Genomic DNA, 20,161 nt, shown 5'->3' with positions numbered 1-20,161 from the left:
AGCCATGAATGTAGATGTATTTAAAAATAATTCTTTTTCTATATTGGGTAGATCAGTCTGCTAGAGAGATTTTATTTTGAGATTTCCCATCCAAGTGGATGTTTAGCTATGCTTTAAAAAACATATTAATTTACTCAACAGTAATTTATTAAGCACCTACTGTGTGCCTGGTGCTTTGCTAGGTGCATTAACCTGTCCTGCTTCTGCCCTGGGACACTGCCAGTGTCACTGCACTGGCTCTTCGTTGGTTGTGGGGCTGGGATGCTGCCCCTGGGGACAGACTCCCTCAGTGGAATCACCTAAAGCCCTGGCAAGGGGATGCTTGAAGTTCCTCCCCTTTGCGGTGGGCGGGACTTACCATTCAAATAGGCGTTCTGGATATCAATGGCCTTCGTGGACTGGTCGTCGGTGGAGCAATGAGCGTGGTGGGATGGGGCCACGAACACCTCCAGCATCCCCTTGGTGAGGCCTGGCTCGAACATCATGCTGCGGCTCCTCACGCTCACGTTCTCGCAGCCCGGGTACAGGTTGTTGATGCTCACGGAGACTGCGGGCAGACAGGAAGCCCGTGAGACCTGCACAGGGCAGCGTGCACTCTTGTCTCCCTCCCAGCCTTTGCGCCCGTGTGACGCTTTCCTGGGACACTCCCTGTCTCCACGCCACTCTTGCTTCAGGCGGGGTTGTGTACGATTCTTGGGTGTGTTGGCCTGATTCTTGAGGTTGGCGCCCCCTCCCGTGTCCGAGAGGCTGACCCCAGGGACTGCATCTCCCAGGCTTGCTTGCCATTTGCTGCTGGCGCAGATCAGCCAATGGGAGGCACTGGAGAGGTTGAGAGGAGAGAAAGGCTGCCTTCTGGTTGGTGGCTCAGCCTTAGGCCTCCAGAGTTTTCCAGCGATCGTAACACAAAGGGCCAGTTTTCCTACGTCAGGCAAGCTTCTGGCTATCTGAGAGACAATAATGTGGGCACCTCTCCCAGGAAAGGAAAAAGGCCTGACCATTCTAGCGAGGTCATGGGTGTCCAGAGCGCTGGTCTGGGAGAGGGCAGAGCATGGCCCCCAGGCACCAACTAGCAGTGCCATCCCGAGGTGATGGTGCTGCTGTTTCTGAAAACAGACCTCCTTCCCTAGAGGCCACAGCCACCCAGTATGGCCTCCCCCCTCCCCCAACCCGGTCCCCCAGGTGGCCCTCATGTCATATTTGTGCCACACCCTGCTTTTCCAAGGACATCGTAAATTCTGTTTTGTGAGGACCAGGAAGTGACTGTTGAGCTGCCCGAGTACAGCTGGTGGCGGCCAGGCCCTTCATGCTGCTGCCCCCTGCTGGCGGCTCCCTCAGTGCAGGCTGTGCTTGTCCCTCATGGATCTGCAGGGGGCCTGCTACAGGGCCTGCAGGCAGGGCTCCTGGCTATTTCCAGGCCCCAGGCGGGTCTAGATCTAACTAAAGATGAGTTTTGGAGTTTTGGGTCTTCCAGAGACTTTTGGATAGAAACTTTACCTCCCCTCCACCCCCCCTCCTTGGGGCAGACCAACCACCTGGTACCAAGCAACGCAGGCCCCCCACGGGTTATGCATCTCCTCTGTACTTGCCTAGGCCCTCCAGGAGGCTACCTGGCTTTGGTCAGACAGATCTGGGACTGAATTACACCTCTGACCTTGACTATGGGTGACCTTGGCCCAGGGGTCACACACGCTAATGCATTCCTGAGATATCATTTCTATAAAAGGCAGAATTTCAGGCATGGGGTGGGGGAGTCTGTGTCTGAGCCCTCTCTCCTGACCTGTGGGACTCTTGGAGTTAGGGGGCTGGGTGGAGATGGGGCTGAATGCAGGGGATGTGCCCCTCTGCAGGGGCAGCTGCCCTCCCGCCCACTGACGGCACCGGGTGGGAATGTGACCCAGTGTGGCCAAAGCTTCCACTCTCCCACGAGAAGCAAAGTATTTTGCTTTTTAGGTGAAAAATTTTGTTTTTTTCTTTTGAAAAATTTATTTAAAATTTATTTTAATTTTTATTGAATTTATTGTGATGACATTAATAAAATTATATAGGTTTCGGGTGTACAGTTCTGTAATATACCATCTGTATATTGTATTGTGTTCACCACCCCCAGTCAAGTCTCCTCCCAACACCATTTATCCCCCTTTACTCTCTTCTACCTCCCCTGCTCCCCTGGCTCTCTGGCAATCACCATACTATCGTCTGTACCTGTGAGTTTTCTTCTTTTTTCTAAAAGATTTCATTTATTTATTTTTAAGATTTTATTTATTTATTTTTAGACAGAGGAGAAGGGAGGGAGAAAGAGGAACATCAATGTGTGAGAGATACATTAAATGGTTGTCTCTTGTATGTTCCCAACTGGGGACCTGGCCTGCAACCCAGGCATGCACCCTGACTGGGAACTGAACTGGCAACCCTTCAGTTTGTAGGCTGGCACTCAATCCACTGATCCACACCAGCCAGGGCAGAGTTTTCTTTTCTTTTTTTTTCCCCTTAACCCCTTCACCTTTTTCAACGTTGGCAGGTAAATTTTTTCTCTTTCCCCTCACCCACACTGCATCTTGTCAGGTGGCTGGGTGTCAGCCTCTGCCTCAGGCAGAAACACCTCGTGTCTGTAAGCCTCGAGTTCCTTTTCTTTGAAGTGGGTTTCTGACACAAGTGTGCAAAATTAAGAGACTGCAATGAGACGAGGTGTGCAGCACCCGGAGCAGAGGTCGGTGCACACTACGTTCATCCCCCACGTGCCTGCCCCACTGTCTGGCTCCTCCCCAGGTTTTGTTGTCATTTCCCCAAGAAGCAGCAACTCTGCCAGCTCGGCGATCGGTTGTTGGATGTCCCCTTCGCCTTGTCTCCTGTGTTTCCAGCATTTGTCACTTTGAGTCTTGCAGGCCCCTGAATGGACTTTCTCTCAGCCGCAGGACCACAGACAGCAGCGCTGTGCCTCCTGAGAGAGCAGGGACGTCAGCTCCCGGGACAAGGGAATACATTTGGCAGATTTTCCCCATGCTGGTCAGAACCCAGTATCCTCTGAGATGACGGGACCCCAGAGAGATTCTAAAGAACTAGGACCCGTGGGCTGTAAGAAAGAGCAGTGTTTTACCTCCTAGCAGCCCTTTTGAAGAAGCCAGGCCCTGGCTGAGGAGGGACCTTGACATAGACGTTGGAGGGTTCAGGCCAAGAAGGCAGCCCCGAACCGAGGGAGCCGAGAGAACAAGAGGAGCAGCCTCCCCGAGAGGCCGCTGCGTCTGTGCTGAGGGCAGCGGGGGCGGCCTATTCAGTGGAGAGAACCTTCTGTCACTGAGCCCCTGACCCATGTCTCTCCAAGCACCGGATGGAGGGCATTGCTGCACATGTTGCGATTTACTGATAATCATCCTGAGTTGAATTTTATCAAGAATCTACTTCCAGATTCTTCCAGATGTGGAAGCTTAACTACAAGGAAGGTGAATGGAGACATTACTTCTGAGTGTAGGGCTGAGCAGCTGAGGAAATCTATTCCTCGAGGGGAAGCCACATACCACGTGCTGCGTGGCTGGTTCAGTTTAGCTCATGGGGCCTGAGTCACCAACTTCACACCCAAGGAGGACTTATTAAAAATCCCAGACCATGGGTCCCCACAGATCTCTGTTTTTCGTCTGTTTTACACACACACACAAACACGGTCTCCACCCTCCCCGCCCTCAAACAGGGGTTCGGACCCCAGTGACCTTAACCCACTCACTGCAAGAGAGAGCTGGCTCCCTCTAGGGTGACACTGTAAGTGCCAGAGGCTGACCTTGGACTAGGAACACTGGCAAGATTACGATGCCAGTGGAAAAGGTGGGCACACAAACGCCCTTACTCAGAGGCTGTGACATGAGCTAGCCCTGGCCCAGGAGCCAGACACTTCATGAACTGCCGGCTGTGTGACCCCCGGCAGCCTACCTGACCCCTCACGGCTTCTGTAAAACACTGGCAAAAACACCCCATCTTCCCGCCTTGTGGATGAAATGAGGCTTCACACGTCCTCATTTTGCCCAGTTCCTAACACACAGTTAGTGCTGGGTAAGCATCAGCAATATGAGTTAGCAACTTCATAGTCAGTCTAGTTAAAAATGCATTTCGGTTATTTTTTTTTCTCCAGGTTTCTGCTGTGCTCAGAGACGGCAGGTTGGAAGGGGCACATACATCTCAGCCACCTGTCTGCCCACACGAGTGCTCCCGGGACCTCCTTCCTCGTGCAGAGAAGAAGGACACAGGGCCACCAACTGTGAAACATTTGTTTTCAGCCCGGGGAACAGATATGACCTTTGTGATACAACGTATGGAAGAGGAATTTGAGGCACACGGCCTCAAAACTGATGCTACTTAGGAAAATCTCTGAAGGTCTCCATTCTTACTTAGCAAAACTTCAATCCCTCGCTCTGCAGTGGGGTTCAGGAGAAGTAACACCCACGTTGCACACTTTCCTCATGCTTACTGTGGTGTTTCTCCCCGGGGAAGGACGGATAACCCTGAAGATGTGGGTGTGAAGCCACCAGCAATCGTGTCTGAGGAAGGCTGAGGAAGACGGCAAAGCCTGCTTCCCAGCGAGGGTCCCTGTGAGCAGAGGGCCAACCGTGAAAACAGTTATGGAACCTTTCAAAAACTACTGGCCAGCTCTGAATGTGCAGGGTGGTGATTCCATGTGAATCCAACTTTGTTGCTCCACCTCCTCAAATTTCTAGGTGTTCCTGCAGCCTTCCAGGAGGAAGGCATGGGGTGAGCACCCACCCTGGGGCCAAGATTCGATCTGTGCAGCCCGGGACCGTGTTCATCTAAGCTCTCTGCGTCTTCGGGAGCAGAGGCCCCTGAGTGGAACTCAACACAATTCTGCTATTTGCACATCCGTGACTGTGAACTGCTGGTCTGTGGCCGTGACTTCAGTGAGGCCCTTTCCTTACTATTCTGGGCAATAGGAGGGCTAGACCCCCCTGAAAGCCACTCAGGCGGTGGGATCTAGTCAGCCTGGGATCGAGTGACCATAACAAAGCCACCACTCATTTTAGACCCTGACCCGAGGGAGGGCAAAAAGCTACTGTAGAGGCAGGGGCTGGGTTGGAGGTGCCTACCTGCTGGCTTGGAGGCCAAGGGCGAAGGTGGAAACCTCGTGGAGTTGGTGGAGGAGAGCCTGGGCCGGCGTCGGCGGAAGAAGCTCCTCAGCAGCCCGCACTTGAGAGACTCCACCAGGGTGGTCTTCCCGGAGCCCGAGTGGCCAAACAGCTTCAGTTTGACTCTCGGCTGCAGGTTTTGTGTGGGCCGCAGCTGCTGGATGAAGAGTCCTCGATGCGTGTCCTGAACACAGAGGAAAGAGGGCCTGTTAGTCCCTGATTGTCAGGGTTCTGACTCCTGGGCTAAATCCATCCTTCCTGGTCCGAGATTTTTACCCACTTTGAAGATTTTGTTTTATTTTTTAGAGAGAGAAGAAGGGAAGGAGAAAGAGAGGGAGAGAAACATCAATGTGTGGTTTCTTCTCACGTGCCCCCAGCTGGGGACCTGGCCGGCAACCTAGGCATGTGCCCTGACTGGGAATCGAACCAGCAACCCTTTATTCATAGGCCCATGCTCACTCCACTGAGTCACATCAGACAGGGCTGATCTGTACCCAGTTTGTTCTGTTCTCACCACATGTTAAAACAAATTCATGTAAAATGCACATAACACTCTCTCAGGAACTTTCAAATGTACCTGTACAGCAGTATTAACCACAGCCATCACATGTTACATTATATTCCCCGTATCTCATTTATTAAAGACTTTATCTGGTTAAGAGTCTTTTTAAAAAGTTAAAAAAAACCCCTAAATGCACATGGTGTACCATTTGCCACTTTTTAAGTGTGCCGTTCAGAGGCTGTCAGCACGTTTACAGGGTTGGCGACCGCCACTGCTATCTACTCCAGAGCATTTTCCTCACCCAGAGACTCTGTACCCATTAGGGGTCACTTCCCACCGCCCTCTCTGTGCAGCCACTGTGCCCACCAATCTGCTCTGACGCTGAGGACTTGCAGTTTGATGCACAATGAGTGGGCGGGGCCTTCCTGTGAAACAGGGCCAGCCCTCTGAGAGAGGCCAGGGGCCGCTGCTCCTCTGTGGGTGGAGGGGTCTGGTTCCGGTCTGACCTGGTGACAGTACAGTATGAGATGCAGAGAAGAAGGGCTTCACGAAGTAGAAAGCTAAACCATGGGGAGGGAGCCCCGAGACCTGGTAACCTTTCCACTTTTTTCTTTCTCAACCCTACAGGGAGAAGCAAGAGTCTCCTCAACACTGGCTAATTCACTCATTCATTCATTCATCAATAAACATTTATGGAGGGCCTCCTGTGTGCTAAGCACAGGCCTGGGGATGCCTGGGCCTGTCCTGATCTGTGGGATCAGAGAGATACAGACATGTGAACACTGTCATCTAACATAAGACCAGTGCTTCTGATGGGACGGCGTGGTGGGGTGCTCTGTGCCCCAGAGAACGCACCTCGAGGTCTACGTGGTGGGACATCAGTCAGGTCACGCGGCTCCATCCAGTCGCAGGCACCAGCCTCATTCCCACCACCCCAGCCTGGCTTCTGGCTCTGTGGCAAGCACCTGTGGGGGCTGCGACACGCAGCCTGCGGTGGACTCCTCCTCCCCCACCCCAGGCGGCCCCCTCTGCTCCAGCCTGGTAAGTTCCACGTGTCCCACGAGCCCTGTCTGTCTGTGCTGTCTCCCACCCTTTCCCTCCCCGGCAGCTCCAGGCCCACACAATCTCGTTTCTCCATCAGGACCCTGCCAGACGGCAGGGCAGCTGCGTTAACTCTGTCTCCCTTGCCCAGGCCAGGAGCCAACCTGACAGGAGAGACAGAAACCCCAGCACCTGGCTCGGGAAGGATGTTCAACAGAGAGGTGAGGCACAAATGACTTGACTCAGGGGTGACCCACGCAAGAATGTTTCAGAGGTAGGCGCCTTCCCTTCTGTCTCGGTGTGCCCTCAGGCCTGGCCAGACCGCTGCTTCCAGTTCGAAATCCTGAGAGGCGCTGATTTGCTGCTGAGCCACTGATACTTTTCCCACTAATGACCAGGCAAGCTCCGGTGAGAACTCCCAACTCTCCTGAAGGGTCCCAAGTTCCTACCCCTATTTTCTGTTGGTAAATTGAGACCCCACTGTCTCAACAGGGCAACACTGCCTCCTAGTGGACATTTAAGATATCTGCAGGGACAGTCTTCCCACTGTTGGCAGATGCTGCTGGTGGTGAAACAGGGTCAGCCCTGTGAGAGGGGCCAGGGGCTGCTGGGCCTGTCCCGATCCGTGGGATCAGAGAGATACAGACATGTGAACAGATGGGCACACAGAATGTCCTGGGAGTAGGGATTCTAAGTGTCTGCTGAGCATTTATATAGGAAATACACCTGTTCGTAAGATCTGAGCTTAGGGCTTAACTGCATCATTTTACATATGACCCAGAGGATTTTTGGGGGGCGGGGAGGGGGGAGAACATCATTTAATACATACTGAGTTCTCCAAAAATGCAACTGTTTTATAAATCATACACATATATAATTTTCATGATATATAATTTATATATAGCATATCACATGATATATAGTATAAATTATATGTAATTATATAAAGATTATATATAATTATATATACAATATTATATATACAATATATAATTCTGATCTCTCCGAACATCCTGTTGGCAGCCGCTGCCGTGTCAGAGTTGCCATCCCAGCCCTGCGATGTCCATGGGCGTCTGTGGGTGTCGGGTTCAGTGGTTCTGTGGACGGGTCAGGGTACCTGCTGATTTCACCCCGCCCCCGCGTGCCCTGCGACCCGGCATTTACATGCTGAAACACTATATTCCACTGTAAATATTTTTCTTCCATGTCTTTGTTCCATTATAGTGAGGGCATTCTATGGATCTTTTAAAATTACCTGAGCAGGTACGTTGTTATCTGCGCATTTCATTTCAGGAGGGTGAGAAGCATCACTAAAGGTATGTCACACAGTGTGGGATTGGCGGCGGCTGGAAGCCGTGGCCTGGACAGTGACATGGAACAGGAGGTTGTTCTTACTGATTTCTCCTTCTAACCTCAAAGGCAAAGCGCTGCAGAGGCCAGCTGGGTATTTTGCCAACAATTTCCTCAAATTACTATGCACGTCAGCACAGATACTGAAAAGGTTCTGTTCTGAGACAGTAACTTATCGGGGTGGTGCCCAGCAGGCTGGAAGAAATGGGGTGCTGGACACCTATCTCCTCGATGCTGTCTACCGTTGCAGATCAGCCCATGCCGCCCCTGAGGCAAATCTACCTTTCCTCTTTCTGATTTAACCTGCAAAAGCAGCCCTTTACCTTCCCTTCAAAGCAGCCGGCCCTGCTCACACCTTCACAGCAAGGGAGCAACTTGAACTGCAGTCAGCGTCCCGTGAGCGTCACCTCCTCTCCTGAGCAGCTCCCTGAGCAGACTGCTTCGTGACACGCAGCTTCCGAATGCACACAGATCCTCCGTGGGAAGCCAGGGCCTGCTACTCCCGAGACGGGGCCGAGGCAGAACACCTGCTCGGGCCTCAGCGCAGGCTCTGGGTCCTGGGCGCGCTGTGCGGTGAGTGAGCTGGAGGTTCTTTGTGGTCCATTTCCTGCCCTGTTGATCTTCACACTTCGGCCAGCACGCCTGTACCGTGCGAAGGAGTGCGGGCGTGTTCTTCCGCATCAGTTTCCCGGGCCCTTCCACTCTGACGAGACCTGAACCGTGGTACCCATCAGACAGTGCTGCCCTGACGTGCTTCCAGAAGCCTCTCTGAACCAGGGCTGGCTTGCTCCTGTGCAGCTGGGAGAAGTCTTGTCTGCCTTGCTCAGTGCTGCCTTCAACAGAGCTCTCACTCCTTTGACTTCCATGCAGGGCCGTGGTGTTCGGAAGCAGCTGACTGTCTGTTTGCCTGTTTCCTGGGCCAGCCACAGACACGGAGGCGAGAGGGAACTGGCAGCGGTGCCCAAGACTCTCTATTTGTCCTAATTCTAGGAGCCCTCTGAGTCCTCATGGTCTTGACCTTGGGCTGTGTCCTTGGCCTGGTCAGTCCAATTTCAGCAAGAATTCTGTTGGATTAGTGTAGGGACAATCCCTCCTCCCCTGCTGATATCTGATGAAAATGCTCACCCCTACATTTTAAAATTTTTTTACATTTAATAATTATTATATATTTTTCCATTACCATTTAGTCCCATCACACCCAGCTTTGTTATCTGATCACCCTGAACTGTCCTCAGCAAGAATCCTGTGGAGTCTTTAAAACCTTCTCTTTTCCTGCTGCCTCAGCATCCCAGTGAGGAGGTCCCCACCACAAGTTCCCCTTCCTACCCCCCAACTGTGACCCAGTGACATTCAAACACACCCGTGACATTGCCCATGCCTTTTTTGTGAACCCCGCCTGACGAGGTCCTTGCCATAGGTCCTCTCTGCCACTTGGTGGGGCCTGTGCCCCGTGACCCTCCTCTTGACCCTGCTCTGGGACTCATGAGTATAAGAAACTTTGTTTTCTCCCGAGTCTCCCTTTGCCTCCTGTTGTAGCCGCACCTGGCGGACCATCTCGGCAGGAGAACCCAAAGCAGTTGGTCTAGCAAGAAGCCTCCTAGTCTGCTTCCTCTTAGCAACTTTCTGTCCACAGACCCCACCCTGCCCCTTGGCTTGTCGTGGTTGGAGCCAGAGCTCAGCCGACCTCTCTTCTCTGCTACCAACTCCCACTGCAGCGCTCCCTGAACGCAATCTGCCTTTCTGTCCTTAACAATGGCCATGGATTACTTTTTCTTTAGCACCTGGAGGAGCGGACACTGATGAATTTCCGGTCTGCGGCAGTAACATTCATATATGTGACATCTTCCAGCTTACCTGCTGTCGCGTACACTCCTTATTTAAACCTCAAGGAAACCTTTAGGGTCACTGTGGTCGTGCTCCTTTCCAGAGGAGAAAACTGAGGCTCAGAGAGGCCACGACGCTTCCTCAAGGAAAAGACGGAACTCTCCGCCGGGTCTTCTTTCTACCACGGGCTGCTGCTCAGGGCAGGGGGTGGGCTTCTCAGAAGCAAGGGGACGAAGATTTTCAACTTGAGGGCAGAATCCCGAAGTGGGGTGTCCCACAGTGAGTCACAGGCACTGGCGACTGTCCAAGGAGGGCCATCTCCAGCCTGCCCCACTTGGAAGATGCTCCCCAGTTAGTGCAGCGTTACCCTGGGGGTATTTCAACACAAAGTAGGACTTATGAGTCATCGCTACAAAAAGGCACATAGCATGAGATACGCTTCCCTGCGCTGGACTTTCACAAAGGGCACATCTCATTGTAGCACCTTTTTTCCTAAGCCTTGGGTTGCTGGCCTGAGTTAGCATCTCCAAAGTCCTGGGGAGCTGTGGGGATGCGGGTGGGGTAAGGGGGCTTTAATGATCCGGAAGAGTGAGTCTCCATCTGGGGGTGCTGTGCTCTTCTCAGACTCAGTTAAAAGCTCACATGCTGTTTCCCAAATAACGACCGTCCTCAAGAAATCTTTTTCTCGAGTCGCCTCCTTTCTAAGGAAATCTAAGCTCATTCTGCAGGACGATCCTTCCTCGTGCACACTAAAGTCCTGGAGAATCTGAACACAACCGAATCTGATAAAGGTGTGCAGGGCCCACAGAAGTTTCTGAAATCGCTGCTCACTCGGCGGGCGTCGCATTACCACTTTTCACCACTAGATGGTGCAGCAGGGGCGGGTCCTGACCAGTCTCCCCAGCGAGGCAGCTTCCATCAACCAGAGGAGTGCTCGCCCTCCAGTGCAGGTTAAGGTTTTGATGCGGAGAGACTCTAAAGATGATGGACTACGGATGTCTTTGGAACTTCCATCCATGGTCTCTGTTTAACAGGAGCCGCAAGACCTCTGCGTGCCTGGGCTGGCCGGAAAGCCGGGTCTGGTTAGGCCCTTACTGCAGTAACACCCTCAGGACAGTGGAGAGGTGAGACTATCCAACTTGCTCCATTGTGGCTCAAGACTTGAAATGTGTTGTTTGCGTCCCCAGTTGCACTCCCTGGGCTGGCAGGTGTGGCTGGCAGGCGGGCACGAGGCGTGGAGTGTCTGCGGCTGCGGGGGAATCAGAATTCCGAACTAGAAGCGGCCTTCCGGGTGGGTGGTCGTTAAGGGTATTGTAAAGGGGGAGGTGGAACATCTGATGGCCCCCAGGGGCACTTTCCCTCTGGTCTCTCCATCCAGTCAGTGAGAGGTAAATTCCTAAAGTCTAAGTCAGATCTTGGTCCCACCTACTTAACGTACCCAAACCAAGCCCCGATCTCTTTATCCAGGTCTGTAAAGCCTGCCGCACCTCTCCGATCAGAAGGTCTCCAGAGTCATCCTCCGCCCAGACCGCAGTGCTCGCTCAGCTCTCCAGACAGCCCTTCAACCCTCCCCGCCACCGCCGCCGGGGTGTGTTTCCTGGGACACCCTGAGGTCTTGACTGCCCGAGGCCCTTTGCACTTGATATTCCCTTGGCCTTCCACCAGCCCTTTCCCGCGGCCTCCTCTTCCTCGTCCTTCCAGTGCTGGCATAAATGTCGCCACCAGAGGGGGATTCCCTGACCCGGCAGTGCAAAGAGGCCGCCACCCCGACACCCTATTTGAATCCCCTGCACTCACACCGGGGATGGCAAGCCTTTCTGTAAGGGGCCTGGTGGTCTCTGCTGGGATTCCCACGTGGGTGGACGCCAGCCGTAGACTGCAGTCAGTGAAGGGGTGAGGATGCGTTCCAATACAACTTTATTTACAAAAACAGGTGGTGGGTCGGCTTGGGCTCATAGGCCACTGCTCACCAACCCCTAATTCATCCCATCTTTCCTTTTTCTTATTTACTGGCTGAGTCTTGCCTCCTTTGTTTGCTGTGGTCTCTCTGGTGCCTGGAACAATTCTGGGCATAGAGCAGACACTGTGAATACCTTTTAAATGAACATCATTTGGTAACTGCTTTGCTCTTCGAAGCCCTGGAGAATCTTGGTTTCTAGTGTCCTTTCTCCCAGCAACTTCCGCCCCCCACCCCGCCCCTGGAAATTAGCTTTCTCTTTCCCTTCAGAAAAGATGACTAAACACCCTCTGATTGACAGGGAAGAGCCTCCTGCAATCTGGGAAAGCCAGATAAGAGCAGGATCGTGGCTCTCTGCACGTGGCAGGATGCAATTAGACCAGCACTGATGGAGCTGCAACTCTTAATTATGCAAATGCAGCTTCCTTGTGAATTTTGAATTCTGGGCAGATTCCCAACTTGGTCCTCTTTTCCAAAATATTCCTGGGCACCTTTCTCACGGTCTAGTCTCTGGGCTGAGGAAAAACAACTACTTTAAACATCAGCTTATGGATAATCTGATGAGAAGGACAAACAAAATAAAAATACGCCAACCCCCTGAGTCTCCTGAAACTAGTATTTTAAAATCAGATAAGAATGGGACTTGATTCGTAATGTTTGCTATTCCCGCGGTGTAAACGCTGCCAGCACGGCCCATTTCAAGCCCCCAGGGTGGCGGCACCGAACACACAGGTTTGGGAAGAGAGGCGGATGGTGGGCCTCTCTTCCCAAGAGAGGCAGGTTTGGGATGGAGAGGCTCCGGCGCCGCCAGCGCCGCACTGCCCGCAGAGGGTCTCTTGGCGCACGGGGGTCTGGGCGGAGCCTGAGCAGCTCAGGTCTGAGCTGTGTTCCTCCTTCCCCAGACCGGACCGGCCTCGGTCACAGGCTCCCTGCCCAGCCGCACTGGCTGAACGGTTCCATCTCCCCATCGGCCAGCCCCCTGCGCTGCCTACACATGGAAATAGCCTCCCCCTCCTTGCCCGGCTTCTGCTGCCCCATGCTGGTCAACAAGATGACTTTGGTTCTACTTCAGGATCAGTGAGCCCCAGCGCTTCCCTAGCAGACATACATTTCTAGGCCTGTCAACTGAGTAGAGGAGAGAACACAGGGAGGTTTTTTTTTTTTTTTTTTTTTTTTTGCTAGTTTGGCTCATTTGCAAACCAAATGGAAAGGCAGGGCCCTTTAAGGCCGTGCCCCTGCAGTCCCAGATTCAGATTCCTCCCCAGGAATGTGATTAGCACCTCGGGGTGAGTCTGTAGAGGGTGGCACCACCAGGGGGTGTCAGAAAATGTGTGGAGGCGGTTGTTTGTTCTTGGTCTGCATAATGAATGGAGGAGGGGAGTTGTCACGGGGAAGCTGGGGGTCCTCAAACACTGCAAGGACAGGAAGCCCGCCCCGTGTGACCACACTGGAGTGTGGTGAGAAATGCTTGACAGCCAAAGCCTCTCCTCCTGGCTCCTCAGGAAGCCGAGGTGCAGAGTCCCGTGAGGGAGTGACTGAGTTGGACACGCATGTGGGTGTCCCAGGGCCCCGTGGCTGGAACAGTGTGCGGGGTGGGGGAGTGGGCCAGGGCTTCCCCGAGGAAGGTGGTCCTCGGGGAAGCCACACAGCCGGTGAGCCCAGGGCGGAGCAGGACCACCCCTGGCTGGGGAGGAAGCTCTGGGAAGATGGCTTGCGCCCCCTGCAGGGCACCGACTGCAGACGTTTCTGCCTCAGGTCTGAGCCTGGGCTGGGCGCTTGGTAGCCTGTGGCTTCACCAACTGGAATCTGTCTGGTTTCCCGTAGGAACAAGTGAGTAAGGCGAGGAGAGTTTGTCCAGACTGGTCTGTTTCTGGAATTTCCAGAACAAAAGACAGATGGAATCCCACAGCAGCCTGGGAGAGCTCAGTGTTCCCTGGTCGCCCGCCCAGGCAGGGCCTCTGCGGCCAGCTCACGGACTCCGAAGCACAAAGATGTGAAAATGGATTATTTTCTCCTCTACCCCACAAAGTCAGCTCCAAGCACCGGGGAAAAAATAGTCTTGTCTGTGTGTCCCCTTGCCTCCCCACCCCACCCCCCAGCAGGGACCACTATGAAAATGCAACTTTCAGTGGCTGAGAAAGTTAGACATTTTCACCCCTCCCTCAGGCATTTTTCCATATATATATTGAAATATATACAGCAGGAACTCTGTGGGACACCAAGGCTTGTTTTGGGCAATGCCTTTTCAATGAGCACGTTAAATCCACTACCTTATTTTTTCCTTCCTATAAATTTTGTTTTTTTAAAAATTATCATAGGAGATTTGGAAAATCACAATAATGTTTAAAGAAGAAAATGTTAATCACACTAGCAAAATCCAAAAACACCACTATTAACATGTTCTTTCCAGGTATTTTAGAAAAACATTGGTGGGATTATAATGTGCACTTAATTTATCCTCTGATTTGAGGCCCAGGAACATCCTGAGCATTCAACTACTGTTACTGAAAACCTCTCTTAAAATATTGCGATGGCTGAAAGCCCCTCTGCCTCACAGCTGCACGGCAGTCTGCTGTATGCCACTGTCAGTCACCTGACGTTCTGGTTCTCATCACTGTATCACGACAACACTGCAGTCGGTGCTGTCGGTGTGTTAGCTAGAAAAGCAAGCAGAGGGAATTAGACATTGAGCTTCATGAAACGGGGGAGCATGAGCCTGCTCAGCCAGGAAGCTACAGCTTCACATCCCAGGGGACCACACCACTCTGCCCCCAAGGGGATTAGCACGCCTCCTCTCCCCACCCTGGTACCGAATCCTTGGGGGGCCCCGGGAGAGGTGGCTTGACCCTAGAGGTCTATCGGTCTAACCAGGGGGTGTGAGCCTATTCAAAGCCCACGAAGGCCTGGGAAATTCATTGGTCATTTCGGAAAAGGGTCTGGTCTTTCCTAAACCTGAGATAGATAATCCCAGGGAAGCAGAGAAATTCTCTTTCTCTCCCTTTTGCTTGAGACCTGCACTTGTGCCGTGCACTCACACGTCCTCTCTCCACAGCCAGGCAGCCTAGCAACCACGTGGGCTGTGGCCGTGGGCGTCCACCCTCAGGCTGCAGCAGGAGGGCAGTGGGCTGCAGCTGAAACACACGCTAAGCGACCTGGACGGGGACTGAGAACACTTAGCTGCGCCTGCAGCTCCCAAGGGCTAAGCTTTAATGTGAAGCAAAAAGTCTGGACACTGGCTGCTGCCTTGGCCTTGCGGAGGACACAGTTGGACCTGTTCCACGGTGGGACAGAGGGAGACGGGACACCGGAAACCCAGGGGGCAGCTTCCATTTCCACATGAATTATCTTCTGTCATCTTCAGTGGAATAAGCCATCTTGCCACACCACAGTCTCCTGTGTGTGGGTCCTTGGAATGCTTTCCTTGCGATCCTATGGAAGAGCCCGATTTCCACCTACCACAAAATCGACATCTTTGTGCATAAACCATTTTTTTTCTTTGTTTTCTTAGGATAGAGTCCCAGACAGAGAGTTCCCAGCTTAAAGGGTCTGACTGTTTTGAAGTCTCTTAATACACATTGCCATGTGTGCTAGAAATTCTCACCTGCCTGTACTTATTTTTGTCATGTTTCCTTAAACCTCAGAGCAATGATGCGAAACAAACCAGAGCATACGGTGCATCTTGAAGCTCAAAGCATTAAGAAGGAAAGAAACAGGGTCAGCGTTCTTAGTTCCCCCCACTTTATGGGGACAGTTATTACGGAGAGGGCGGGAGGACAGAAGCTGGGCACAGCCACTGTAAAAAGGCTAAACGATCTCCGAGTCCAAATGCAGAAGAAACAGGACAGGTAGCTGATACATTCATGCAAGTTGAAATGCAAACCACAGGGCAGGGACAGCTGCCTCTTCACATAGCCTGTGAGTCCAAAGCCTCCTTCTCAGAGTCTACAGGGGGAAAGACACGTTTTCATGTAAAAACAGAATTTCAAACCGATAAACTGAATTTCTCACCTTCCGAAGTCTTGCAAGGAGACCTGCTACATGTTCATGCTGTTCGGATCTAGCGAGATCCTCCGCTGTCTTTCCATCCTGTCGGAGAAAAATGATTAGTTTCTTTCCTTCACAACAGAGAGCTATGTGTTCCACACACCAGTCCCGCCACGGGAGGCAGGAGCAAGAACAGGGGTCAGAAACAAAGAAAGTGGACAAAAAGAGCACATCCTGGCTTATTTCCCTTTCTGTGGAATCCTATTTCACTTGATTGCCCAGGAAAGGAGGAAAAGAAGAAGGAGAAAATTGTACAATTTTTTTTTTTTTTTTTTTAAAGATTTTTTTTATTTATTTATTTTTAGGGAGGGAGAGAGAGAGAGAGAGGGAGAGAGAGATATCAATGTGCGGTTGCTGGGGGTTATGGCCTGCAACCCAGGAATGTACCCTGGCTGGGAATCGAACCTGGGACACTTTGGTTCCCAGCCCGCACTCAATCCACTGAGCTACGCCAGCCAGGGCTAAAATTGTACAATTTTTAAAAAGATTTTATTTATTTTTATTTTTAGAGTGGGGAAAGGAGGGAGAAAGAGAGGGAGAAACATCAATGTGTGGTTGCCTCTCACGTGCCCCCTACTGGGGACCTGGCCTGCAATCCAGGCATGTGTCCTGACTAGGAATTGAACTGGTGACCCTTTGATTCGCAGTCCATGCTCAATCCACTGAGCTACACCTGCCAGGGCTGCACTGGTATTTTTAAAAACATTTTTACTTATTGATTGATTTTAGAGAGGGGGAAGAGAGAGAGAGAGAAACATTGGATTGTTGTTCCACTTATTTATGCATTCATTGGTTGATTCTTGTATATACCCTGACTGGGGACCAAACCTGCAACCTTGGTGTGTCAGACAATGTTCTAACCAACTGAGCTGCCTGGCCAGGGCCTTACATTGGTCTTTTGAGGTCCAACGTGAGATGTCTCAGGCCCCCAGGCTTTAATCAAACTCGGCACCTCGTTAGTGGTCAGGTGACTCAGTGAACTGTTCTCCAATTAGGCGGACGGTAAAGATGGTCGTTAGATGCCGAATTCTCCTTACTGCCAGCTAACGTCTTAAAATACTCCGGACAACTGTCAGCACTGACATCGTGCTGGATACTAGTAATTACTGTGCATTCAAAGAAAAGAAAGGCTTAGTTTAGCAGACAATTTTATCTAATGAATTTCTGTGAACATAAAAGGAGGCTACGGGCAAAAAAGGGGCCACATGCCAAACCTGGCAAGCTCAGGGGAGGCCTGACCAGCTCGAAGGCCTGAAGTGGCCACGCGGGACGGTCTGCAATCGAAACGCCCTGACCGAAAGCGAGTCACGCGGGTCGTCGTGACCTAGGCCGGCACTGATGCTCACAAAGGTCAGCTCTCCCTTAACTGAGCCTGTCTGTCGCCTTTCTGCACCTGGGATGAGACACCTTTGGAATGTCGGGAGAATTTCTCCTTTCCAGGAACCCGAGCACAGACCTGAGAACCCCTTATTGTTATTGTTATCGCGTTAATTGTTAATTGTTAACTATCCTACACCTGCCGATGTAGACGGGTGTGTCTGTCCTGTGTGTCTGTCCGTTTTATTTTCTGTCCAATCTCAAAGGGTCCCCTGCTTTGCTTTCTCCTGCCTCCCTAATCTATCACCACTGGATTTCATGTAACCCCCTCACGTCTTTCCCTTTGATTCTAATGTACAAAATAAGGTGCAAAACTGCCCTTCTCTGGAGCATTTTATCAATCCATTGAGATTTTGCTTCCTGGCAACTCTCGTCAGGTTTGACTCAAATAAACTCATTAAAATTCTTATAGGTTTGGATGCTTCTTATGTCAACAAGGAAATAAAGGTCTATGGTAGTTTGTTGTTTGCTTTTTACTTAGAAAATTTCAGCCATGGCTGGTGTGGCTTAGCAGATTGAGTGCTGGACTGCAAACCAAACAGTCACGTTTCGATTCCCAGTCAGGGCACATGCCTGGGTTGTGGGCCAGGTCCCCAGTAGGGGGCATGGGAGAAGCGACCACACATTGATGTTTCTCTCCCTCACTTTCTCCCTCCCTTCTCCTCTCTAAAAATAAATAAATACAATCTTTAAAAATAAAATTTTTTTTCTTCTAATCCTCACCCAAGAATGTTTTTTCATTGATATTAGAGAAAGAGGAAAAGGGGGAAGGAGGAGAGAGAGAGAGAAACACTGATGTGAGAGAGAAACATCAATCGATTGTATCTTGTATGCGCCCCATCAGGCATCGAACCCACAACCTAGGTACATGCCTTGACTGGGAATTGAACCTGCAAAATTTGGGTGTACGGAAGATGCTTCAAGCTACTGAGCCATCTGGCCAAGGGCAAAAAGCAATGTTTTTAAACAAGAAGAATAGGAAGACTTTTGGCGTATCTTTCAGTGGTTACCAGTAACAAAGTCCCATTCCCATGGAAGCTGAGAAATGCCCAAATCTGTTTAAGAGCACGCCTTCCAACTTCTCAAGCAAGCCATTCTCTGAGCCACATGGAGGGGGGGGCGTCCCATGAGACCAGCGTTTCTCAGCCTCGGTGCGGCTGACGCCGCGGATGGGGCCATTCTCTGCTCTGGGAGCTGCCCGTGCACTGAGAGATGTGTAGCAGCATCCCTGGTCTCTGTCACTAGATGCCAGCAGCATTCCCCTCCCCCCACTTGTGACACCCCATGCTGCCCCCAGCCGCTGCCCCATGTTCTCTGGGGGAGAAAGAGCCCTGGTGAGAACCAGCATCCTAGGCTGAAGCTGGCAGCTCTTCTGAGGGTGCCCCGGAGGAGGTGTGCTTTACAGCTGAGCGCCATCTCTCTCCACTCCCTTAGAGTCCCGAGGAGTGTCCATTGGACAGGTGGGGGCTTCCAGTTTGCTTTGGGGGGCCATTAGATATCATGTCAGGCACCACGTCCCCAACCAGAGATTCATACCAAACTGTCTAGATCCTTTACTGACGTGTCAAGAAAAAGATTCAGCCCAGCGGTTCCCAAGCCCCACCGCCCAGTGGACTCACCGGGGCCTTTGAGAACTCCCACTGCCTGGCTCCCGCCGGGCACTCTGCTTCCATCAGGCCGGGGCGAGACCAGGCAGTTGGGGTTCTGAGCGCTCTCCGGTGGTTTTACTGTGCAGGAGAGTTCGGGGACACTGCTTCAGAAATCTGAACCTCAACTTACATGTCCTTTCTTTTGGTGTGCCTGGCCACAACCTTTATCTCCGTGGAAGACCTCAGCTCTGCCTACAAGACCGGCTGCGGATGCTCAGTGACAAACCTCACTTTCCACCAGTGAGCCTTTCAGCTGACAGAAAAACAGTCATGAACAACAGTGCTTACGCTTGCACAGAACTTTACACTTTGCAAACATATTACTCTAAAGGACATTCTTCAGGCTTCCAAGAGAAACGCCTGCCAATGCTGACCTTGGAGCTAGAAGGACCCGGGCTAAGTCCTGACTGCACCTCACCAGCTGTGTGGGCAGTCACCTGGGCTCCTGGAGTCCGGGTTCCTTTATCTGCAAGATGGGAAGAGACAGCCACTCCGCACAGGTTCACAGCAGATTAGAGAAAACCAACTGGGAAGAGCCACCAAAGTACCAGGCACGGGAAAAGCAAGCAGGGGTGATTATTAATAAAAGAGCTAGAAATTCTTCTAAATTCCCTGGTTTCTGTCCAGGAGGGAAAGGGGTAGGAAGTGGATCTCTGCCCAGGGAGTTAGCACCCCTGAGCAAGGTGCTAACTCCCTGGGCTGTGGCCCAGCCGGCCCATGAGCAACCCTGACCTTCACTGCCCTCCTTGCTACACACAGCAGTCCTATCTGGGAAGGCTCCCCAAGAAGGCGATACAGGAGTCAGAATCTGAATGAAGAGGTGAGAGACCAAGCCATTTGCATGCCTGAAGGAGTTCTGCTCTTGCTGTGTGAACGACTGGCATGTCTGAAGATGAGGCTGATGCAGGAGGAGCAAGCAGAGGAGGAGGAGGAGCAAGACATGGGGTCAGGGAGGAACCCCCCCAGTTGTAAGGACCTGTGTCCTGATGGAGGGTCAGAGAGCCAGGACATGATCGGACTCAGGTTTAAACAAGGGCACTCGAGCTGCTGTGAGAGGAACAGACTGTGGACAGGTGAGGGTGGAAGTGAGGAGACCAGGACAAATTACATGTGATCACAGCCAAGGGTTCACAGTCTTGTGGGAGACCCAACACAGAGCAAAAGTCAATTCCCACAGAGCCAGAAACGAGGGCAGACCACACCCGCTGCAGGGGGCTGAAGAAGAGGAGGCTCCCGGGGCTCCGGTGGAATACGGAAAGATGGGAGGCGTTTGTGTCTTGAAATCTTCCTGCCA

General features: G+C 51.9%; 1 protein-coding gene across 6 annotated transcripts in view; it reads right to left on the bottom strand.

Annotated features, from left to right (window-relative positions):
* Positions 1-20,161, bottom strand: part of DAPK1 (death associated protein kinase 1) — a 179,047-nt gene that overhangs the window by 12,869 nt on the left and 146,017 nt on the right. For all 6 annotated transcript variants that reach the window (XM_028508241.2, XM_028508222.2, XM_028508230.2 and 3 more), the window contains exons 19-21: positions 15,806-15,883; positions 5,085-5,307; positions 359-547 (exon numbers count right to left, since the gene is read on the bottom strand). In XM_028508241.2, coding sequence (XP_028364042.1) covers positions 359-547; positions 5,085-5,307; positions 15,806-15,883 — 490 coding nt within the window. The remainder of the gene's footprint in view (positions 1-358; positions 548-5,084; positions 5,308-15,805; positions 15,884-20,161) is intronic.

Source organism: Phyllostomus discolor, chromosome 3 (assembly GCF_004126475.2).
Source record: "Phyllostomus discolor isolate MPI-MPIP mPhyDis1 chromosome 3, mPhyDis1.pri.v3, whole genome shotgun sequence".
Taxonomy (NCBI): Eukaryota; Metazoa; Chordata; class Mammalia; order Chiroptera; family Phyllostomidae; genus Phyllostomus; species Phyllostomus discolor.
Note: the sequence above shows the minus strand (reverse complement) of the source record. Positions and strands in the feature narration are given on the sequence as shown.